Here is a 25,637-nt window from a genome sequence, read left to right on the forward strand (position 1 = left end):
CCCTGTGCAAACTATCTAAACCCGCCGGAGCTTAGCCGCACCTAACAGCCTCTTGTCTAGCATACTAAGCGGAACGCTTCTATACCCTGACCGCGCTAGTAGCAGAAGGTGACAGCGAAGAGGAGGAGGAAGATCTATCATCATCGTCTGACTCCCCCGGTGCCTCATCTCAGAGACAGCTTAAGGCTACGGGGGTCTGGGGAACTCAAGTCAAGGGGGCGCCCTGAGGACTATGGCCGACTATTCACGATCCAACTGTAAGAATTACTAAAAGGAAGCGGGGAAATGCGCAGTGCCTGTCCTGCGCATGCGCCCACATTTCCTGCGCGCTCCAGCAGAAAATGAGAACACCTCTGCATGTCAATCAGGCAGAGGCATTCGTGGGCATGGGGGGTGGACGTTCATTGGGCAGCAACGTTACAATTCCTAGCTGGAAACGGAGCATTGCGGGTGCGCGGCGGCGTGAATGGAGTGCGGCAGCGGCGTGGTCGGGATGGCTGCATGATGTCACACACAGCCGCTGCAATCACAAAAATGTTGGCGGCCTGCGCCGGCAGGAGGCTACCCATTATTTGCAATCAAGCAGAAATTGCTGTGCAATCGCAAATTCTGCTTGCTCAAGGGGGGAGGGGGCGGTCAGCATGCCGGGTGGTCTTGCCCTGCGATGGGCAGCTGTCAGCATGCGATCAGAAGGATTGCAAATTCTGCATCTTAGCAGACTTTGCAATCCTTACTGATATAGGCCCAATATATATATAATATGCATGTGTTCATATACATATATACAAACACACACCATACATACATGCATTCACACAGCATACATACACACACACAGCATACTTGCATATACACAACATACATACATGCACAGCATACCTACAAACACACATATCATGAATACACTCACATATAGCATAGACACACACACACACACACACACACACACACACACACACACATAGTATGCATCCAAACACACACAGCATACATACATACATACATACATATATATATATATATATACATACACACAGTATACCTACACATACACAGCATACATACACACAGCATACATACTCATACAGCATACATACAAACACACACATATATTATGCATACATACATACATACATACACACAACCATACATACATACATACATACATACATACATACATACATACATAGACAGCATACCTACAAACACACATAGCACGCACACACACATATACACACAGCATATACCTACACACACACACACACACACACACACACACACACAGCATACATACATGCATACATACACACCGCATACCTACAAATACACACACACGCATACACACGCAAAATACAAAATTAACCAAATAAGTAAGAGGAGAGTCACTGCCGGAGTCCATATGAGCTGAGCTGCTACTGCACATGCTCAGTAGCTCCCGGCCTCAGCTGTGTGGGTGCAATGTATCCAATGCAGAGAGCTCTGCCGATCAGAGCTCTCTGTGAGGAGCAGCCAGGCAGGCGCTCTGATTGTGCATGGGGGCGGCCCCGACCGCTGCAGAGATGGAGACAAGGTTGTCTCCATCTCTGAAAAACAAATTGGTCCAGCACAGGGGGCCCTGAGAGGCTATGGGGCCCGGGGTAACGTATCCCCTGGGCCCTCCCTTAATCTGGCTGTGCCTCACCTGTAGTCTCAGGCGGACCAGCCACCGATGCCTCCGTCGAGAAAACAGCTTCATCTTCTCTCAGCTCTTCATTAAATTCTGAAAAAGTTAAAGCCACCCCCGAAGCTGAAGCCACAGAGGAGAGCAAAAAGGGAGGAGAAACCACAGCAGGCACCCTAGTATACTCTGCTGTAGCCAATCAGCTCTGGTTGCGTCATAGGCCCTGCCCCTGTCTGACATCAGAGGCCGGGCAGGAGCTGAAGAATACAATAAACAATTCCTCCTATGGCGCTGCACAATGAAGCAGCACGAGATAGTACAAAATAGCTCACCAACCTATAACAACATATGGAAAAGAAAAAGGGTACAATCTCACTTGCACTTAAAATGTCCCAAACTTTTGTTGATCCTCAATGTGGTTATTTCACAATAGAGTCAAACGATGTAATGTCCGATGGTAATCACATAGAAACAAGAAAATCACACAATAGTGTAATACTGCAAATAAACACAGCTCCACCAGTCAGTGATACAAGGAAGGGAAGAGTGTGTGGAAGGTCCCAATCCAATTATAAGTCTCTCATTCCTTTACGTCGACACCCAAAGTGGTGATAGATGCAAACTTGAGCAGATTTTTACATGTACGCTTACTTGTAACAAATAGATGCAACGCACATAAAGGTTTCTTTGGACTTCTGTAGTCCCAATGGCTGGATAATGATAGAGACTGATGTCTCAAATAACATATATATGGAACCAGAAAGAACCGTATTCTAATCCAAAAGTATTTATTAGAAGTGATAAATACATACAATTGGACAAGACAACTGTACCATAATGATGTTATATACAATCCACTGGAAGATGTAACCCGGGTATCAATACGCAGTGGGTTCAGAAATATGGATTTTGGTTGTCAGACCAATATCAAAACACTGTTTCTACACATTTCTATGCTGTGCAGCGTCTTTATCAAGATGACAACAGTGTTATAAGCACCGATGTCTGATAGCAGTTTGTTTTATTAAACCCCTTGTAGGATTGGCAGGACCTTTGGAAGGCGCAACACTTTGGGGGGGTGCCCAGCATTTCTGGAGATGCTGGGCTGCCCCTGCTGGGACCAAAGAAGACGGATGCCATGGAAGAAAGAAGAAGGGATCGCAGCGGCCTGAGAGTGAAGAGGATGCTGCGGGAGCAGTTCCTGAGGCCGCAGAAGAGGACTGAATATGCTGCTATCAAGAAAGAAGTTCATCAGCGCCGCCTGAACGCAGAGAAGGGGCGGCGGCCAAAGACAGTGTAGGTAGGCCCTCAGTGAGACACGCAAGTCACCCCCTTCCCCACTATACCACCAGATTTTGGGCATTAGGCCCTTGGGGTCAAATCAGACACTAGTCCTGTGACGCACTATGCGGGCCCTTTGGCCCAGGGTGCAGAGGTCAAGCACTAGGCCTGTTGACCAGTTCAGGCTTAGGCCTGTGGGCATGTCAGAGGGCACTAGGCCCTATCAGTTAAGTGTGGCCCCCATAGGTGTATATGGTGACTCTGGGCATTAGGCCTAGGTCATCCAAACTGCCCCATGGTAGGCAGATACTAGGCCCATGGCTAAAAGTCAGCCTTTAGACCTTTGGCCAGTTAAGGGGTACTAGGCCCTATTAGTTTGCGTGCCCACAAGTAGGCAGGCCCATAGGGCTGAACCGCATATAAGGAGTGATGCTGGGCGCTTGGCCCAGGTCACCAGAAAAGACACTGTAAAGGGGAGGAGTTGGCAGTTCCTGAGGCTGTGGAAGTGGCCTGAATGCGCTGCCATCAAGAAAGAAGACCTCCAGCGTCGGCTGACCATGGAGAAGGGGCGGCAGCCAAAGACAGAAGTTGAGGATCGGGCATCGCTTCTCCAACAGGGTAGGTAGGCCCACAGTGAGGCACGCAAGTCACCCCCTTCACCACTAGACCATCAGATTTCAGGCATTAGGCCCCTGGGGTCAAATCAGACACTAGGCCTGTGGCGCACTAGGCGGGCCCTTTGGTTCAGGGCGCAGATGTCGCGCACTAGGCCTGTGGCTCAGTTCACCCTTAGGCCTGTGGTCAGAGGGCACTAGGCCCTATCAGTTAAGTGTGGCCCCTGTAGGTGTATAAGGTGACTCTGAGCATTAGGCCCAGTTCACCCAACCTGCCCCATGGTAGGCAGGCACTAGGCGCATGGCTAAAACTCAGGCCTTAGGCCTGTGGCCAGTTAAGGCGTACTAGGCCCTATTTAGATTGAGTGCCCACAAGTAGGCAGACCCATAGGCCTGAGCCGCATATAAGGAGTGATGCTGGGCACTTGGCCCAGGTCACCGTAAGAGACATTGTAAAGGGGAGGAGTTGGCATGAAAAAGGGGAGGAGTCAGGAGAAATAATTACCCCCCCTAAAAGTAAAGTCTAGATCTGCCCCTGCATCGTGGCCAAGATGAGTGGATGGAGGCCAGCCCTGCCACTGCATGTAGAGACAGCCCAGCCCATCTCACAGCCAAGCAGCGCTGATCTGACCTGGACCTGGACACAGAAGTATTGTAGGACCTGTACACAGAAGTACTGTAAGTAAACTTTTGAATGACGTTGCCTGCAGCCACTTCATTGCTTTTCTCTATTGCCTCCCCAAGCACCCACTATCTCCATGCCACCCTCTCCCTACCACTCAGTATCACCCTGTCACCCACATTCATCCTGTCACTGTCACCCTCTCCGTCACCCAGTATCTCCATGCCACTTTCTCCCTGTCACTGTCACCCTCTCCCTGATACTATCGCCCTGTCACCCTGTCACTGTCACCCACTATCTTAATACTACCTTCTCCCTGCCACTCACTATCACCCTGTCATTGTCACTCTCTCCCTGTCACCAATTATCTCCATGCCACTCTCTCCCTTTCACCAATTATCTACATGCCACCCTTTCCCTGTCACTATCACCCTGTCACCCTTTCCCTGACACTCCCTATCACCCTGTCTTCCTCTCCCTGACACTCCCTATCACCCTGTCACCCTCTCCCTGACACTCCCTATCACCCTGTCACCCTCTCCCTGACACTCCCTATCACCCTGTCACCCTCTCCCTGACACTCCCTGTCACCCTCTCCCTGCCACTCACCATCACCCTGTCAATCTCTCCCTGCCACTCACCATCACCCTGTCACCCTCTCCCTACCACTCACCATCACACTGTCACCCTCTCCCTGCCACTCACTATCACCCTGTCACCCTCTCCCTGCCACTCACCATCACCCTGTCACCCTCTCCCTGCCACTCACTATCACCCTGTTACTATCACCCTGTCACCCTCTCCCTGTCTCTTACTATCTCCCTGTTACCAACTGTCTCCTTCTCACCCACTACCTCCCTGTCACCCTCTCCATGTCAATTTCTCTCTGTCACCCTCTGCCTTTTGCTATAACCAACCCACCGCCTCTCCATCACCATCTACCTCTCCTTGTCTCCCTCTGCATTCCTTTGTCACCCTATGCTTCTCCCCATCACCCTCTGCCTTCCCCATCACCCTTTGATTTCCAATGTCTCCCTCTACCTCTATCCGTCACCCACAGCCTCTCCCCGCTGTCACCCACTGCATCTCCCGTAGGGCGGAGGAGGGGGGCCCAGAGCATATTTTTGCACATGGGCCCACCACTCTCAAGTTCTGCCACTGATGTCGGACCCATCTTTTTGGTGTAAAGAGGCCTGAGGGTTACTCGGATGACCGATGCTCATGCAGATGGTACAATGCTTAGAACAGCAGCGGATCAGAGAAGACATCAGCTGATGTCTGATTGTACAAGACGCCTCCTTGGCCATTATATATTTTCATTCAGCAGCTGCCTTCATAGACGCAGCTACTGTATGATCTGCATCCATCTCTGAATCAGGCCCTGGTGGATTCTGGGCGCATGGCATCTATGCTATGCAGAGCAGGGGTGAGAGTGCTCCCCCTAACTCCCCACCCTGGAACAGTGCGCCCCATGGGTGGGACAGCCAGACAGTTCCCGAAAAGTGGGACTATCCTGTCCAAAGCAGGATGGCTGTGGGCTATGCATAGGATTCCCCCAGTGCCACACATAAGATGGCCACTGGCTGATAGGGACACAGTGGGCCTGATTCATATGTGGATGGAGGAGCTATCGCACTGCTTACATGGAAGCAGGCCGAGTGACCCAAGGAGTCACGGAAGTCAGCCACCTTATCTACTATGAAGGGGCCAGGATATCTCCAACCTCAGACGGAGCTCTTAACCGCATCCCTCCCCAACAACGGCGGCGACACAAATCCATTTAGGGAAACTGAGGCTGTTACCGCCCGTTCCCCGTCCTCACGCAGCATCAGACCATCAATCACTGATAATCTAATACCGTAGTATGACCAACGCCATAGACCTGTACTGCACATGCATGGGTCCGGCACATGTGCAAGGTACCGAACATCAGTACTTGACTGCATGTTCCGCTACAGCGTCGAGACCTAAATCAGGCCCAGTGTGGTGATGGAGTCTGTGGATATGTCAAGCCTAGGCCGCAGGAGGGTGGTAGGAGTACAGGAGATATAGTAGTCGGCTGATGGAACTGGACAGTGGAGGAGATGGTACGGAATGGAGAGAAGATGGGGATTTAGATGTTCCTCTTCTCGCCGTACTCAGCGGATCAGGCACACGGCCGGCCTCAGGATGCACTCTCTGCGGCACAGAGGACAGCTGAGATTTGTTGCAAACCACCGTAAGATGCAGCTTGGATGATACCTGTGGCTGCAGGACAGGACGATCACTCGCTCCCCTTCTTCGTACTCCATCAGACAGATAGCACACGATTGTGCTGCTTCATCCTCTGCAACGGTGGTCATTTGGAATCCGTAGATCTCTTCCACCATGGCCAGGAGATTCTGCTGGTCAATCTCGATCATCATGGCCAGGAGATTCTGCTCGTCAATCTCGATCATCATGGGCAGGAGATTCTGCTGGTCAATCTCGATCATCATGGCCAGGAGATTCTGCTCGTCAATCTCGATCATCATGGGCAGGAGATTCTGCTCGTCAATCTCGATCATCATGGCCAGGAGATTCTGCTCGTCAATCTCGATCATCATGGCGGAGAGATTCTGCCCGTCGATCTCAATCACCATGGCTGGAAGATTCTGCTCATTCTCAGCTGGTTGCTGGGAGCTTGGACCAGGGCGAGGATCTGGGCTTGGTCTGTCCGTTGTTGCTACCGGAGGAGTAGGAAGAGGAGAGCGGCTTCGATGTCTGTGCTCCCTCCGAGGTCTCTGTAGCCGAGGAGATGTTTCTCCGCTTGATGGATGTTCCCGGGTGTTCTGACGAGTTCTTCTTACACCTCTGCGTCGCTCAGACCGCAGCCTCTCCTCAAACACGGTCTGCGATGACTCATCTGAAAAGATATACCTTTATATTGTAGCCATAATAATTACCTATAGATAACATGGACCAATCAATTGTTGATCAATAATTTGAGTTACATCAATAATAATACAAATATAATATTATTTTGGTATATCATTGGTAGTGTTACACTGTAAGAGGCTGTCAGAATAAGAGTCGTTTCATTTATTGTAGTTAGAAGAGAGTGTTGGTAGTGGTACAGGTGGGAAGGGAGAAGGAAGGGGGAGAGCTGGCATGACAAATCATTAAGAAAGTGATCAAATATCAGACCTAAGCAAGGGGGGTGGACTTCTGTATGCCGATTGTCGGGATCCTGGTGCACAGTATACCGGCGCCGGAATCCTGACACCCAGCATACCGACAACTATTCTCCCTCGTGGGGGTCCACGACCCCCCTGGAGGGAGAATAAAATAGTGTGGCACGCGTAGCGCGCCACCGTGCCCGCAGCGAGTCCGCAAGGGGCTCCTTTGCGCTCGCCACGCTGTCGGTATGCCGGCGGTCGGGCTCCCGGCGCCGTTATGCTGGTCGCCGGGAGCCCGAGCACCGGCATACCATACTACACCCAGCAGGGGATATAGTGGAGGAGGCTTCGTTTTGACAAACCCGAGGTGCCCAAATATATGCAAACTGGTTGGGGTGCTCAGGCAGGACGCTAGAAATGTATTCCAGGTGTAGATTTTCCAAATAAGGATGAGTAGAGCAGAGAAGGGAGGCAGCGCTGGATGATTCTAATGAGCAGTAACAGTACAATTAGCTGCATTTAGCTGCATGAGTGAGTACTGCTGTGTGTGTCTGCTGCGGAGTAGGGTATGGTAATACCAGTGACTGTAACATTCAGACAGTCAGTCGCTGACCAGAACCCTGTGATTCTCAGACAGAACCACCATAAGTATCCCAAGGAGCTCCTATAACATCTATGAGTGGTTGGAGGGAAAATAAATGAATGGCACCAGAGGAACGAGTGCGGCTCAGAGTGGAGATTGGGCTAGATGTGAGGGTGCATTATTTGGGGTAGAATAGGTGGGAGGGTAATAAAGAGATGGGAATAAGGGTGTCAGGGCTGTGGGAGAGTCTGGTCTACCTCCTGCTTGCTTGCACCTCATGTCATCTGTCTGTCGCCCCTTCCTACTAGATTGTAAGCTCCTCAGAGCAGGGCCCTCTTTCCTCTTGTTGTCAAAACCCTCTCCTACTCAGCAACCATCTTTACTGGCTTTTTCTCCTGCTGGTAAAGGCTCATCTCTATCTATGGCCACCAGCTCCTAGTAGTGCGCTGATCACTCACTCACTACTTACATCTGAGCTGTATTATGTATGAGAATTGTGGTGCTCTTTGTTGCCTGTACTCTATGTTTGTTATTTATTTACTGTAATGTTACATTTTGTCTCCCTGTACTGTCCTTTGTACAGCGCTGCAAAACACTTGTGGCGGCTTATAAATAAAAAACAATAATAATGATAATAATAATAGCCTTTAAGGAACTCTCTAAGTGGGAAGCGGAAAAGGAAAAACACTTAAAAAAAAAAAACATCTAAAAAACTGAACTAGTCTTTAAATGAAAACATGATGAGGACTGAGCTTTAATGGTTCAGGTCTGTGTTTCTTATACTTGATCCTTAGCACCCGTAACAGGTCATGTTTTCCAGACCTCCTATGTCTACCAAGACTGTGTCAGTCAGCAATGAATGCGCTGCAACTTTTGTAATGTGACAGATGCAGCGAGTGATGAGCCCACCTGTGCCCCAGCTAGGGGGTCTGCAGCACGTGACCTGTCAGCGGTCCTGAGGGCTGAGTATGAGAAACCCCTTACATCATACAATGACTTGGTGATTTTGTGAGCTCGGAGACACCATGTTACTTTGGGCCAAGCTGGCTGTGTCCATCTCTGTTCAGCTGTTGGACCCAGAGCTCAGCTGTCAGCTCCTATTTCTCCCTCTGCATTACTTCCCCATCACTGCATCCCTCCTCGCTAGTCTGCACTCATGACCTGCTTTATTCCCTGCGCCAGCGCACTCTCAGGCCTACATAAGCAGAATCACCTCACACCCACAATTCATCCGGGCATGTCTATCTCACCCTGTACCTTCTCATGGCTGCTGGTGACATCTCACCCAACCCTGGACCCCGTACACTCCCCACTATCTGCTCACACTCCTCTTTCCACCCCAAAACTTTCCATCCAGCTCATGCATGTAATCCCTCCAACCTGACCCACATATCTCCCATACTCTGTATAGTACATAAACCATAGACCTCAGATTCACATTACAGTTTCCAGATCATAGACTGTTGCTTGATAAAATTGGTTTGTAAAATGAAAAATTTATTGAGATAATTTGCGAGGGGAGCTCTGAGATTTCAGCTGCCTAGGGGCCTCCATAGGGTTTAATCCTGCACCACTCACACCCGTCCATGATCTATTTAATCCCTCACACCCCATTGCCAGTTTATTTTGACACTCAGAGCACTTTGCATTGTCATCAGACTGCGTCACCTCCCCCTATTGGTCCAGCAACTGAAGAGAGATGTCAGCTCAATAGATCCTACATTAGCCTTGTTTTATGTGTGATCCCAGATCCTCAGCACCAGTGCGTTATTATGAGCAGTACCTATAAGTGTCGGATGGTTTGTGTATATATATATATATATATATATATATATGAGAATAAGAGAATGTGAGGCAGGGCATAGAGATAATGTGTACAGTACTTCAGCTATCACAAAACTAAAAAAAAATAATTCACAGATTCAATGATTCCCCCCATTTAACCACTTAACTGGCATGGTCAGATCAAATGTGACCCCATCCCCCCCCCCCCCCCCAATCTCACCCCCCCACCCCACCCCACTGTGTCCCCCAGTTGGTGACAAGGATATCCGGGTCTGGAGATGAGCATGATATCATATTTCAAAATATACTTTTGAAACTATATATACTGTATATCTCCCCCCCCTGACTGTAAAATGACAGTTAGTAGCTGATTGGTTGGTACATTGGGGTCTATGTATAAAGCCTGAGATAAAGTGGATGGCGATAAAGTACCAGTGAATCAGCTCCTAACTGACATGTTATAAGCTGTGTTGTAGAAATGACAGCTGGTTGGTTGGTAGTTTATCTCCATTCACTTTATCTCTCTCTAAGCCTTAAATACATAGACCTTTTTATCTCTCTCCGAGCTTTCATGAATCTCCCACAAAGTGTAAGGCAGGACATATAACTAATGTGCAGCTACCTCCAACTGCCGCCCGCATGCCACGCAGGGTGAGAGGACACAGCAGAGATTTATCACAGCTTGGAGAAAGGGAATGTGGGGAGAGATAAAGTACCAGCCAGTCAGCTCCTGTCATTTTAATGACAGTTGGAAGCTGATCGCTTGGTACTTCATCTCTCTCCAATCTTTGATAAATCTGCCCCTTAGATTGGAATCACTGCCCCAAAATATCTCACTTACCATGATCTCCTTGACGGCTCCATGTTCGCTGGTCCTCCAGGAGCCGTCTCAGCTCTCTCCGGCTCATCTCCAGATGTTAAATAAATCCACCAAATAGAAAAAAATAAAATAAAAAAAATGTTCAGGAAAAGCACAGATTTTATTGTGTTCTGAACAACAAGATAATCGCTGGAAGTATAACACTAGCTGCAAAGCACACTAGCTCGCTCTTCCAAGGCAAGACTATAGTATCAGCCACCAGAGCTTCAACTGTCAACTGCCACTGATGCTGCTGTGCACTGGGCTCTTATACCTGTCCATAGACAAATGGCCGACCAGCAGTCAGGCGGCCATATTTCTTACTGGCATGGAGAAAACCAGCTACTGAGTATCTCAGGGACGTGCAGTCAGGGGAGGCAGGGGAGGCAGTGCCTCCCCTGTCATAATCATTAAAATAATATAAAGAAAATACTTATGACACATATACTGTGTCATAAGTATATGATTTAGGCTTTATATTATTTGAATGATTCTTTTAGTTTAAAATAATCATTTTAAGTCAGTTTAGGAGGCACCGCTGTCGGTGCCTCCCGCTGTCATCGCAACGGCAGGAAGCGGGTAGGCGGTACTAAGAATTGGGCAGTAAAAGCCCATGAAAAAATACATGTGAAGCGGCACTTTGTGGAAGTGCCGCTTTGACAGAGGAATGTCAGGGGCGTGCTTTCAACCCATAGCACGCCCCTGTAGCAGTGAGCAGCAGCGGTGGAGCGGCGGCTGGCCCTGTCAGGCCGGAGTCAGCAGCGCGGGAGGAGATCTGTCCGGGAGCCTAACCCTCTGTACCGCCGGTGGAAGGAGTGTGAGATGCGCCTTCCCCTTGTCCCGCCACTGCCGTCGTCCCCGAGTCCCGCTGCTCCTACTCAGCGCCTGAGACCATCATCGCGCAGCCGAGAGTGTCTGGACCGTGGCCCCCCAAGGCGAGTAACACACACACACACAAAAAAAAAGCTGCCGTTATGTGTAAAAAAAAGGGTACTGTCTGCCGTTATGTGTAAAATAGGGGGACTGTCTGCCGTTATGTGTAAAAAAAAGGGTACTGTCTGCCGTTATGTGTAAAAAAAAGGGTAATGTCTGCCGTTATGTGTAAAAAAAGGGTACTGTCTGCCGTTATGTGTAAAAAAAAAGGGTACTGTCTGCCGTTATGTGTAAAAAAGGGTACTGTCTGCCGTTATGTGTAAAAAAAGGGGACTGTCTGCCGTTATGTGTAAAAAAAGGGGACTGTCTGCCGTTATGTGTAAAAAAAGGGTACTGTCTGCCGTTATGTGTAAAAAAAGGGTACTGTCTGCCGTTATGTGTAAAAAAAAAAGGTACTGTCTGCCGTTATGTGTAAAAAAAAGGGTACTGTCTGCCGTTATGTGTAAAAAAAAGGGTACTGTCTGCCGTTATGTGTAAAAAAAGGGGACTGTCTGCCGTTATGTGTAAAAAAAGGGGACTGTCTGCCGTTATGTGTAAAAAAAGGGGACTGTCTGCCGTTATGTGTAAAAAAAGGGTAATGTCTGCCGTTATGTGTAAAAAAAAGGGGACTGTCTGCCGTAATGTGTAAAAAAAGGGTACTGTCTGCCGTTATGTGTAAAAAAAGGGGACTGTCTGCCGTTATGTGTAAAAAAAGGGTACTGTCTGCCGTTATGTGTAAAAAAAAGGGTACTGTCTGCCGTTATGTGTAAAAAAGGGTACTGTCTGCCGTTATGTGTAAAAAAAAGGGGACTGTCTGCCGTTATGTGTCAAAAAAAAAAAAAGGGGGACTGTCTGCCGTTATGTGTAAAAAAAAAAGGGGACTGTCTGCCGTTATGTGTAAAAAAAAAGGGGGACTGTCTGCCGTTATGTGTAAAAAATGGTGACTGTCTGCCGTTATGTGTAAAAAAGGGGACTGTCTGCCGTTATGTGTAAAATAGGGGGACTGTCTGCCGTAATGTGTAAAAAGGGGGACTGTCTGCCGTTATGTGTAAAAAAAGGGGACTGTCTGCCGTTATGTGTAAAATAGGGGGACTGTCTGCCGTAATGTGTAAAAAGGGGGACTGTCTGCCGTTATGTGTAAAAAAAGGGGACTGTCTGCCGTTATGTGTAAAAAAAAAGGGTACTGTCTGCCGTTATGTGTAAAAAAGGGTACTGTCTGCCGTTATGTGTAAAAAAAGGGTACTGTCTGCCGTTATGTGTAAAAAAAAAGGGTACTGTCTGCCGTTATGTGTAAAAAAGGGTACTGTCTGCCGTTATGTGTAAAAAAAGGGGACTGTCTGCCGTTATGTGTAAAAAAAGGGGACTGTCTGCCGTTATGTGTAAAAAAAGGGTACTGTCTGCCGTTATGTGTAAAAAAAGGGTACTGTCTGCCGTTATGTGTAAAAAAAAAAGGTACTGTCTGCCGTTATGTGTAAAAAAAAGGGTACTGTCTGCCGTTATGTGTAAAAAAAAGGGTACTGTCTGCCGTTATGTGTAAAAAAAGGGGACTGTCTGCCGTTATGTGTAAAAAAAGGGGACTGTCTGCCGTTATGTGTAAAAAAAGGGGACTGTCTGCCGTTATGTGTAAAAAAAGGGTAATGTCTGCCGTTATGTGTAAAAAAAAGGGGACTGTCTGCCGTAATGTGTAAAAAAAGGGTACTGTCTGCCGTTATGTGTAAAAAAAGGGGACTGTCTGCCGTTATGTGTAAAAAAAGGGTACTGTCTGCCGTTATGTGTAAAAAAAAGGGTACTGTCTGCCGTTATGTGTAAAAAAGGGTACTGTCTGCCGTTATGTGTAAAAAAAAGGGGACTGTCTGCCGTTATGTGTCAAAAAAAAAAAAAGGGGGACTGTCTGCCGTTATGTGTAAAAAAAAAAGGGGACTGTCTGCCGTTATGTGTAAAAAAAAAGGGGGACTGTCTGCCGTTATGTGTAAAAAATGGTGACTGTCTGCCGTTATGTGTAAAAAAGGGGACTGTCTGCCGTTATGTGTAAAATAGGGGGACTGTCTGCCGTAATGTGTAAAAAGGGGGACTGTCTGCCGTTATGTGTAAAAAAAGGGGACTGTCTGCCGTTATGTGTAAAATAGGGGGACTGTCTGCCGTAATGTGTAAAAAGGGGGACTGTCTGCCGTTATGTGTAAAAAAAGGGGACTGTCTGCCGTAATGTGTAAAATAGGGGGACTGTCTGCCGTTATGTGTAAAAAGGGGGATGCTGTCTGCCGTAATGTGCAAAAAAGGGGACGCTGTCTGCCGTAATGTCTAAAAAGGGGGACTGTCTGCTGTAATGTGTAAAAAGGGGGATGCTGTCTGCCGTAATGTGCAAAAAAGGGAACTCTGTCTGCCGTAATGTGTAAAAAAGGGGGACTGTCTGCCGTAATGTGTAAAAAAGGGGGACTGTCTGCCGTCATGAGTAAAAGAGGGGGACGCTGTCTGCCGTAATGTGTAAAAAAGGGGGACTGTCTGCCGTCATGAGTAAAAGAGGGGGACGCTGTCTGCCGTAATGTCTAAAAAAAGGGGGACTGTCTGCCGTAATGTGTAAAAAGGTGACGCTGTCTGCCGTCATGTGTAAAAAGGAGACGCTGTCTGCCGTAATGTGTAAAAAGGGGTACCTAACTCTGATCCCAAATCCCCCAACTATTTCAAATCAAGGGCTACCTAAAACACATATCTTCAAAAAATATATAATGTTTAAATAGAAAAATAGAAGTAGACAGGCACTGTCAGCCTACTTCCATGACATCACAAGTGGCGATGCCGGACTTTTCGGATCATTATGGCTGCAGTGCCTCACCAGCCAATGACCTCACCGCACGCCACTGGAGTATCTGCATTATCATGAATTTTGCTGCTGACTAGTTTACACAATATTTCTTCAAACTTTCCAATAAAACCCCACTCACTACCCCATAAGCACAACCCCCTGTTCGGTCACAGATTGGGACTGTTTGGGTGTAATAGTGACAGTGGGCTGGTATGTCTCATGGTAAATTCTGCTCAATTCAAAATCATTACTCTACAGTCTGCAACATACTAATCCATAGGCCCCAATTGATAACGTAATAATATCCATATTATTTCTTATCTGCAGCCTTACTTATCAATCCTGTGGCCATGGCCAGGAGACTGATTACAGCCGCTAGAACTATCCTCAGCAGGAGATGCGGAACTGCGCTTCTACCAGATTCTAACAAAATGTGTCTGAGTGATAGGACATAGCTCCGTCATGGTGAAACACATTGGATGTTATCTGCTGGTTAGCTGTCCAATTCAGATAAGGTATCTAACTTTTATTCAGTGTATGTGCAATATTGTATGTTTTTAGTGATATATTTGTAAGCAGGAATACACTGTGTGTTCTTGTTTATATTTAATTCCATTTATGATATGGAGCCTTAACTAAAAAGGCAGAAATTCCTGGTATTGGGACTACTTAGGGAAAAAGTAGCAGGTGCACTATCTCACCCTGTAATAACCAGAGGCATTTAGCATATTCCTGGCCAGGGCTATGAGCTTACCCACCGCGCCTGAACCCCTGTAGTTAGTGTTAGGGACTTACCCAATGAGAGGCTACCTAGGTGCGGTGGATAAGCTCATATCTCTGGCCAGGAATATGCTAAATGCCTCTGGTTATTATTACAGGGTGAGTTAGTGTGAGATAATGCACCTGCTACTTTTTCCCTCTGTACATTGTATTAAGGGGGCCATTCCGAGTTGTTCGCTCGCTAGCTGTTTTTAGCAGCCGGGTAAATGCTAAGCTGCCGCCCTCTGGGAGTGTATCTTAGCTTAGCAGAAGTGCAAACGAAAGGATCTCAGAGCGACTACAAAAAAAAATAGTGCAGTTTCTGAGTAGCTCCAGACCTACTCCTAGCTTGCGATCACTTCAGACTAGAGATGTGCACTTGAAATTTTTCGGGTTTTGGTTTTGGGTTCGGTTCCGCGGCCGTGTTTTGGGTTCGACCGCGTTTTGGCAAAACCTCACCGAATTTTTTTGTCGGATTCGGGTGTGTTTTGGATTCGGGTGTTTTTTTCAAAAAACACAAAAAAACAGCTTAAATCATAGAATTTGGGGGTCATTTTGATCCCAAAGTATTATTAACCTCAAAAACCATAATTTCCACTCATTTTCAGTCTATTCTGAATACTTCACACCTCACAATATTATTTTTAGTCCTAAAATTTGCACCGAGGTCGCTGGATGACTAAGCTAAGCGACCCTAGTGGCCGACACAAACACCTGGCCCATCTAGGAGTGGCACTGCAGTGTCACGCAGGATGGCCCTTCCAAAAAACACTCCCCAAACAGCACATGACGCAAAGAAAAAAAGAGGCGCAATGAGGTAGCTGTGTGAGTAAGCTAAGCGACCCTAGTGGCCGACACAAACACCTGGCCCATCTAGGAGTGGCACTGCAGTGTCACGCAGGATGGCCCTTCCAAAAAACACTCCCCAAACAGCACATGACGCAAAGAAAAAAAGAGGCGCAATGAGGTAGCTGTGTGAGTAAGCTAAGCGACCCTAGTGGCCGACACAAACACCTGGCCCATCTAGGAGTGGCACTGCAGTGTCACGCAGGATGGCCCTTCCAAAAAACACTCCCCAAACAGCACATGACGCAAAGAAAAAAAGAGGCGCAATGAGGTAGCTGTGTGAGTAAGCTAAGCGACCCTAGTGGCCGACACAAACACCTGGCCCATCTAGGAGTGGCACTGCAGTGTCACGCAGGATGGCCCTTCCAAAAAACACTCCCCAAACAGCACATGACGCAAAGAAAAAAAGAGGCGCAATGAGGTAGCTGTGTGAGTAAGCTAAGCGACCCTAGTGGCCGACACAAACACTTGGCCCATCTAGGAGTGGCACTGCAGTGTCACGCAGGATGGCCCTTCCAAAAAACACTCCCCAAACAGCACATGACGCAAAGAAAAAAAGAGGCGCAATGAGGTAGCTGTGTGAGTAAGATAAGCGACCCTAGTGGCCGACACAAACACCTGGCCCATCTAGGAGTGGCACTGCAGTGTCACGCAGGATGGCCCTTCCAAAAAACACTCCCCAAACAGCACATGACGCAAAGAAAAATTAAAGAAAAAAGAGGTGCAAGATGGAATTATCCTTGGGCCCTCCCACCCACCCTTATGTTGTATAAACAGGACATGCACACTTTAACCAAACCATCATTTCAGTGACAGGGTCTGCCACACGACTGTAACTGAAATGACGGGTTGGTTTGGACCCCCACCAAAAAAGAAGCAATTAATCTCTCCTTGCACAAACTGGCTCTACAGAGGCAAGATGTCCACCTCATCATCATCCTCCGATTCATCACCGTGTACATCCCCCTCCTCACAGATTATCAATTCGTCCCCACTGGAATCCACCATCACAGCTCCCTGTGTACTTTGTGGAGGCAATTGCTGCTGGTGAATGTCTCCATGGAGGAATTGATTATAATTCATTTTAATGAACATCATCTTCTCCACATTTTCTGGAAGTAACCTCGTACGCCGATTGCTGACAAGGTGAGCGGCGGCACTAAACACTCTTTCGGAGTACACACTTGTGGGAGGGCAACTTAGGTAGAATAAAGCCAGTTTGTGCAAGGGCCTCCAAATTGCCTCTTTTTCCTGCCAGTATAAGTACGGACTGTCTGACGTGCCTACTTGGATGCGGTCACTCATATAATCCTCCACCATTCTTTCAATGGGGAGAGAATCATATGCAGTGACAGTAGACGACATGTCCGTAATCGTTGTCAGGTCCTTCAGTCCGGACCAGATGTCAGCATCAGCAGTCGCTCCAGACTGCCCTGCATCACCGCCAGCGGGTGGGCTCGGAATTCTGAGCCTTTTCCTCGCACCCCCAGTTGCGGGAGAATGTGAAGGAGGAGATGTTGACAGGTCGCGTTCCGCTTGACTTGACAATTTTCTCACCAGCAGGTCTTTGAACCCCAGCAGACTTGTGTCTGCCGGAAAGAGAGATCCAAGGTAGGTTTTAAATCTAGGATCGAGCACGGTGGCCAAAATGTAGTGATCTGATTTCAACAGATTGACCACCCGTGAATCCTTGTTAAGCGAATTAAGGGCTCCATCCACAAGTCCCACATGCCTAGCGGAATCGCTCCGTGTTAGCTCCTCCTTCAATGTCTCCAGCTTCTTCTGCAAAAGCCTGATGAGGGGAATGACCTGACTCAGGCTGGCAGTGTCTGAACTGACTTCACGTGTGGCAAGTTCAAAGGGCAGCAGAACCTTGCACAACGTTGAAATCATTCTCCACTGCGCTTGAGACAGGTGCATTCCACCTCCTATATCGTGCTGAATTGTATAGGCTTGAATGGCCTTTTGCTGCTCCTCCAACCTCTGAAGCATATATAGGGTTGAATTCCACCTCGTTACCACTTCTTGCTTCAGATGATGGCAGGGCAGGTTCAGGCGTTTTTGGTGTTGCTCCAGTCTTCTGTACGTGGTGCCTGTACGCCGAAAGTGTCCCGCAATTCTTCTGGCCACCGACAGCATCTCTTGCATGCCCCTGTCGTTTTTTAAAAAATTCTGCACCACCAAATTCAAGGTATGTGCAAAACATGGGACGTGCTGGAATTTGCCCATATTTAATGCACACACAATATTGCTGGCGTTGTCCGATGCCACAAATCCACAGGAGAGTCCAATTGGGGTAAGCCATTCCGCGATGATCTTCCTCAGTTGCCGTAAGAGGTTTTCAGCTGTGTGCGTATTCTGGAAACCGGTGATACAAAGCGTAGCCTGCCTAGGAAAGAGTTGGCGTTTGCGAGATGCTGCTACTGGTGCCGCCGCTGCTGTTCTTGCGGCGGGAGTCCATACATCTACCCAGTGGGCTGTCACAGTCATATAGTCCTGACCCTGCCCTGCTCCACTTGTCCACATGTCCGTGGTTAAGTGGACATTGGGTACAACTGCATTTTTTAGGACACTGGTGAGTCTTTTTCTGACGTCCGTGTACATTCTCGGTATCGCCTGCCTAGAGAAGTGGAACCTAGATGGTATTTGGTAACGGGGGCACACTATCTCAAGAAATTGTCTAGTTCCCTGTGAACTAACGGCGGATACCGGACGCACGTCTAACACCAACATAGTTGTCAAGGCCTCAGTTATCCGCTTTGCAACAGGATGACTGCTGTGATATTTCATCTTCCTCGCAAAGGACTGTTGGACAGTCAATTGCTTGGTGGAAGTAGTAAAAGTGGGCTTACGACTTCCCCTCTGGGATGACCATCGACTCCCAGCAGCAACAACAGCAGCGCCAGCAGCAGTAGGCGTTACACGCAAGGATGCATCGGAGGAATCCCAGGCAGGAGAGGACTCGTCAGAATTGCCAGTGACATGGCCTGCAGGACTATTGGCATTCCTGGGGAAGGAGGAAATTGACACTGAGGGAGTTGGTGGGGTGGTTTGCGTGAGCTTGGTTACAAGAGGAAGGGATTTACTGGTCAGTGGACTGCTTCCGCTGTCGCCCAAAGTTTTTGAACTTGTCACTGACTTATTATGAATGCGCTGCAGGTGACGTATAAGGGAGGATGTTCCGAGGTGGTTAACGTCCTTACCCCTACTTATTACAGCTTGACAAAGGCAACACACGGCTTGACAAATGTTGTCCGCATTTCTGTTGAAATACTTCCACACCGAAGAGCTGATTTTTTTGGTATTTTCACCAGGCATGTCAACGGCCATATTCCTCCCACGGACAACAGGTGTCTCCCCGGGTGCCTGACTTAAACAAACCACCTCACCATCAGAATCCTCCTTGTCAATTTCCTCCCCAGCGCCAGCAACACCCATATCCTCCTCATCCTGGTGTACTTCAACACTGACATCTTCAATCTGACTATCAGGAACTGGACTGCGGGTGCTCCTTCCAGCACTTGCAGGGGGCGTGCAAATGGTGGAAGGCGCATGCTCTTCACGTCCAGTGTTGGGAAGGTCAGGCATCGCAACCGACACAATTGGACTCTCCTTGTGGATTTGTGATTTCGAAGAACGCACAGTTCTTTGCGGTGCTTTTGCCAGCTTGAGTCTTTTCATTTTTCTAGCGAGAGGCTGAGTGCTTCCATCCTCATGTGAAGCTGAACCACTAGCCATGAACATAGGCCAGGGCCTCAGCCGTTCCTTGCCACTCCGTGTGGTAAATGGCATATTGGCAAGTTTACGCTTCTCCTCCGACAATTTTATTTTAGATTTTTGAGTCCTTTTTTTACTGATATTTGGTGTTTTGGATTTTACATGCTCTGTACTATGACATTGGGCATCGGCCTTGGCAGACGACGTTGCTGGCATTTCATCGTCTCGGCCATGACTAGTGGCAGCAGCTTCAGCACGAGGTGGAAGTCGATCTTGATCTTTCCCTAATTTTGGAACCTCAACATTTTTGTTCTCCATATTTTAATAGGCACAACTAAAAGGCACCTCAGGTAAACAATGGAGATGGATGGATACTAGTATACTTATGGATGGACGAGCGACTGCCGACACAGAGGTAGCTACAGCCGTGGACTACCGTACTGTGTCTGCTGCTAATATAGACTGGATGATAATGAGATAAAATTAAAATATATATATATATATCACACTAGTACTGCAGCCAGACAGGTATATATTATGTAATGACGGACCTGCTGGACACTGTCTGTCAGCACTGCAGACTCCTAAAGTAAGCTACTAGTATCAAGAAGATAGAAAAAAAAAAAACCACGGGTAGGTGGTATACAATTATGGATGGACGAGCGACTGCCGACACAGAGGTAGCTACAGCCGTGGACTACCGTACTGTGTCTGCTGCTAATATAGACTGGATGATAATGAGATAAAATTAAAATATATATATATATATATATATATCACACTAGTACTGCAGCCGGACAGGTATATATTATGTAATGACGGACCTGCTGGACACTGTCTGTCAGCACTGCAGACTCCTAAAGTAAGCTACTAGTATCAAGAAGATAGAAAAAAAAATAAACCACGGGTAGGTGGTATACAATTATGGATGGACGAGCGACTGCCGACACAGAGGTAGCTACAGCCGTGGACTACCGTACTGTGTCTGCTGCTAATATAGACTGGATGATAATGAGATAAAATTAAAATATATATATATATATATATCACACTAGTACTGCAGCCGGACAGGTATATATTATGTAATGACGGACCTGCTGGACACTGTCTGTCAGCACTGCAGACTCCTAAAGTAAGCTACTAGTATCAAGAAGATAGAAAAAAAAAATAAACCACGGGTAGGTGGTATACAATTATGGATGGACGAGCGACTGCCGACACAGAGGTAGCTACAGCCATGGACTACCGTACTGTGTCTGCTGCTAATATAGACTGGATGATAATGAGATAAAATTAAAATATATATATATATATATCACACTAGTACTGCAGCCGGACAGGTATATATTATGTAATGACGGACCTGCTGGACACTGTCTGCAGAATGCGTTTATAAAAACACCACACGACGAGTGTTTAACTTTTTCAGGCAGACAATCACAATATACTGGTGGTCAGCAGACAATCACAATACTGGTGGTCAGTGGTCACTGGTCAGTCACACTGGCAGTGGCACTCTGGCAGCAAAAGTGTGCACTGTACTTAAAATATGTACTCCTGCTATAACTGCTCCCCAGTCTCCCCCACAATTAAGCTGTGTGAGCAGTGAGCACTCAGCAGTCAGATAATGATATACAGTATATGATGCAGCACACTGGGCTGAGCACAGATATGGTATGTGTGACTGTCACACTGTGTATCGTTTTTTTTCAGGCAGAGAACGGATTCATTAAACTGGTGGCACTGGTCACTGCCACTGGTCACACTATCAGCAGCAAGTAGTACTCCTCCTATATTATGCTCCCCAAAATTTGTGTCTCTCTCTCTCTCTAGTACTATTAGTTACTCTAAACGGAGAGGACGCCAGCCACGTCCTCTCCCTATCAATCTCAATGCACGTGTGAAAAATGGCGGCGACGCGCGGCTCCTTATATAGAATCCGAGTCTCGCGATAGAATCCGAGCCTCGCGAGAATCCGACAGCGGGATGATGACGTTCGCGCGCGCTCGGCTTAACCGAGCAAGGCGGGAGGATCCGAGCCTGCTCGGCCCCGTGTAAAAAAAGCTGAAGTTCGGCGGGTTCGGATTCAGAGAAACCGAACCCGCTCATCTCTATTTCAGACTGTTTAGTTCCGGATTTGATGTCACAAACACGCCCTGCATTCACCCAGCCACGCCTGCGTTTTTCTGGACACGCCTGCATTTTTTCAATCACTCCATGAAAATGGTCAGTTGACACCCAGAAACGCCCACTTCCTGTCAATCACTCTGCGGCCAGAACTGCGACTGAAAAGCTTCGCTAGACCTTGTGTGAAACTACTTCGGCTGTTGTGAAACTACGTTGCTCGTGCGCATTGCGTCACATCCGCAGCGCAGCGAACATTTTCAGCTAGCGATCAACTGGGAATGACCCCCTAAGTCTCAAGCAGAGTAGCACCTCATTACCTAATTATGGTGTGCAAATTAGGGCCCCCTTCTCGCTATTGGGACTACTTATGAAGTCCTATTGGATATCAGTGAAGCTCTATTTTCTCATATTTTCGTAACGGGTTTATTTTTATATACTTAGCACAATTGGTGTTTTCACGTGTTACTGCACTACGGGGCGCCTTGGTGTGAATTCTGATGATTAGCTTTGCCATCCTATATGTGTGGATTGTCCTATGCACATAACGGTATCCGGTTGATAGATAGACCGTGTCTAGTTAGACAGTCAATAGATAGACACCATATGTTACACAGACATTAGGTCGACAGGGTCAAAAGATCGACATGGTCAAAAGGTCGACATGAAAAAGGTAGACAGTACAAAAGGTCGACATGAAAATGGTCAACATAAAAAAGATAGACAAATGTTTTTTCTCTTACGTCCTAGAGGATGCTGGGGGACCACATTAGTACCATGGGGTATAGACGGGTCCACCAGGAGCCATTGGCACTTTAAGAGTTTGAGAGTGTGGGCTGGCTCCTCCCTCTATACCCCTCCTGCCAGACTCCGTTTAGAAAATGTGCCCGGAGGAGCCGGTCACAGCTAGGGGAGCTCTACAGAACTTTTCTAGTAAAGTTTATTTTTAGAGTTTATTTTTTTACAGGAGGCTGTTGGCAACAGCCTGCCTGCAGCGAGGGACTAAGGGGGGGGAGCAGAGTCCGCCCTGCGGGGTTTGAGCCACTGTCTCCGCTGACTGGACACTGAGCTCCAGAGGGGACAGATCGCTCTCCGCCACAGGGGCATGCCGCCAACCCATACTTGCCTACTTTTCAAAACTAGTTTCAGGGAGATTATAGGCTTCGCGCAGAATGAGGGAGCGTGTAATGCTTCGCCCAAAGGGCATGTGTTATATATATATATATATTTATATATACACACACACACACAATTGGATCCCTCTCAGTATCAATGTGGAAAGAAGCCCATAGGCTACTATAAAGTAACGCCAACAATAGCTGGCATTACCCTCCGCACTGAGCCCCCGGCTGGGCTTAGAAAATATGGAAATGCGGTAAAAACCCAGGAAGCAGGGGTTTTACCACATTTTCCCATTAGTACATACCACCCGGAGAAATAGACAGTGGGAATTGAAGTAGGAAAAGAGAGAGAGACATGGAGGGGATACGGTCAAGATCCTGCCGGACGGAATCCCAGCAGTCGGAATACCGACACCCTGACTGGCACAATCCCGACATATTCTCCCACCTATAGAGGGAGAATAAATTAGTGTGCCAAGCGTACCGAGGCACCGTGCCCGCAGTGTGGTGAGCGCAGCGAGCCCGCAAGGGGCTGCGTTGCGCTCCCCCCCGTCGGGATTGTGCCGGTCAAGATCCCAGTGTCGGTATTCTGACCGCCGGGATTCTGTCCGGCGGTATTGTGTACTGATCCCACATGGAGGAGAAAAGATGTGTGAGGGAGAGTGAAGGATGTGGGGGAGAGATTGTGAGAGGTGGGGGAGATTAAGCAAGACAGGGAGAAAGATGTCTGGGGAATGTAGGGGGATAAAGAGAGTGTCTGAGGGGAGCAAAGTAAAAAAACAAAACCTGTAAAAGCTAGTGACCCTTCAAATGGTGGGTCCAACCAAAATACAGTGTGTGCTGTATGTCCTCAATGTCACCCTCTACTGTGAACAAAATAACCCCCATTTTAGTGCGTTTTGATTATCAAATCAACAGTGCCCCAGAGGATCACACTTACAGTACCAGAATGATATATCCTGCAGCTGTGGCTCAGGCTCCCTCACCCACAGGTCCACAGCGTTATCTTCAGAGGAGGAGGAGGAGCAGCTCGGGTCCCGCAGTCAGGAAGGTAGGGGCTGGGCGGCTGTGGCCTGCCCTGTGATTGCAGGAGACAGGAGGGAAATTGTCCGTGACAGCATTAGTTAGGGTGGCGGGGGGCGTGGTCTAGTATGACACTAGCCTCCACTGCCTCAGGCTGCCTATGTACAGTGCGCACTGCTGGATGTCCGGCATCCTGGACTCCGCGTTTCTGCAGTTTTTTAAGGTCACGGTCAAAAAACCGGGAGGACAGGCAGGGTTTGCGGGGCAGCGGGAGGCTCAATGAAAAAACGGGAGCCTCCCGCTAAATGCGGGAGGGTAGGTAAGCCTGCGCCAACCCCTTACAGAGCTGAAGAGTGGTGAGTAAGACACCAACCCCCCTAGCAAGCGGGGTGCTGTTGTGAAGATGGCGGCAATGGGCAGGGAGCACAGTATTAACTGCGCTCCTGGGAGGCTCAGAGGCACATGGTGTGGCGCTGTGAGGGGCGCTCTGGGCCAGCGCTTACCCCCACACTGGTCCAGAAGTCTGTCGGGGTCCGCGGATCTCAGCCAGCACATTTTACCTCAGGCCAGTATAATCCTTGAAGAGCGGGAAGACAGTGCCATTGAGGGGGCGGAGCTTGTACTCAGATCGGACCCAGCAGCGTTCCAGCACCATTTTCCTGCCTGCACAGCGCTGAGAGGAAGAACAGGTCCCTCCACAGCAACTCCAGCTTTCTGTACACGGTACCAGGGGGTTGTAGAAGGGAGGGGAGGCTGTAAAATGACTGTGTATGCTATTAAGGGGCACAGTCAGCGCTGACAAGGGGTCTCCCTTTACTAAAAGCGCTGTGTGTGGGTTGTCTCCAATCTCTGTGTCTCTCTTGCCATTCTTGGGGGGGAAACTCTGTCTGCCCCCACATGTGTTTGTGTGTGGAGTGTTTGGTGGTCTCCTTTAGCTATGTCCAGGGACACTGTGTCATATGCTGCAGAGGATTTATCCTCCCAGGATGAGCCCATTCCATGTAATCAGTATAGCACTGGTTTAGCACAGATACCTGCAAGGGAACCAGAGTGGTTTTCCTCTATCAAATCATGGATTTCTCATATTTCTGACAGGGTTACAAGTAATGAATCTGCAACCCAGGTATTACAGTGCTCTATGGCAGTATGGCCGGTTTCTGGTACCTCAGGACACCCCACTATGTACCCCCACAAACGTGCGCTTGTGCATGTCACACAAGATGACACGGATACCAATTCTGACACCGCAGACGGTGATGGGGATGTGTTGCGGGGGTCCGCATCTCTTGCAAACGGGGTGCAATTGTTGATAGAGGCTATCAGGGATATGTTGAATGTTAATGATACCACACCTGAGCAGGTTTACGAGGCTATTTTCACTGAAAATAAAAAAGCATTGCTAACCTTCCCTGCGTCAAAGGAATTGAATGCTATATTTGAAAAGGCATGGGTAAACCCTGAGAAAAAATTCCAGGTCCCTAAAAGGGTGCTAATGACGTTTCCTTTCCCTGAGTAGGATAGGAAAAAAGGGGAAAACCCGCTGATTGTTTACGCATCTGTGTCCAGACTCTCAAAGAGGTGGTTTTACCTGTTGCGGGATCTACCGCCTTAAAGGAGCCACACTTAAATCAATGTACACTGCTTCAGGGGCCATATTACGTCCCACTGTTGCTACTGCATGGATTGCGAAGGCTATAGTAAAGTGGTCGGCTACCTTACTTGAGGATTTGGATACGATGGAAAGGGATGACGTTGCTTTATATTTGCACAACATACTGTATATGATTCAGCAGG

The 25,637-nt window shown here is 48.1% G+C and overlaps 1 protein-coding gene and 1 long non-coding RNA gene across 3 annotated transcripts in view; one reads left to right on the forward strand and one right to left on the reverse strand.

Annotated features, from left to right (window-relative positions):
- Nucleotides 1–25,637, forward strand: part of LOC134948546 (uncharacterized) — a 57,913-nt gene that overhangs the window by 22,042 nt on the left and 10,234 nt on the right. For both annotated transcript variants that reach the window (XR_010182971.1, XR_010182972.1), the window contains exon 3: nucleotides 14,581–14,768. This is a non-coding gene — a long non-coding RNA (uncharacterized LOC134948546). The remainder of the gene's footprint in view (nucleotides 1–14,580; nucleotides 14,769–25,637) is intronic.
- On the reverse strand, nucleotides 53–10,791 carry LOC134948545 (E3 ubiquitin-protein ligase RNF43-like). Its single transcript, XM_063936590.1, has 2 exons — nucleotides 10,524–10,791; nucleotides 53–7,061 (listed from the first exon to the last, which is right to left on the reverse strand). The coding sequence occupies exons 1-2, from the start codon at nucleotides 10,588–10,590 to the stop codon at nucleotides 6,316–6,318; spliced, it is 813 nt and encodes a 270-aa protein (XP_063792660.1). The 5' UTR covers nucleotides 10,591–10,791; the 3' UTR covers nucleotides 53–6,315.

The sequence above is a fragment of the Pseudophryne corroboree genome, chromosome 8 (assembly GCF_028390025.1).
Source record: "Pseudophryne corroboree isolate aPseCor3 chromosome 8, aPseCor3.hap2, whole genome shotgun sequence".
NCBI classification, from domain to species: Eukaryota; Metazoa; Chordata; class Amphibia; order Anura; family Myobatrachidae; genus Pseudophryne; species Pseudophryne corroboree.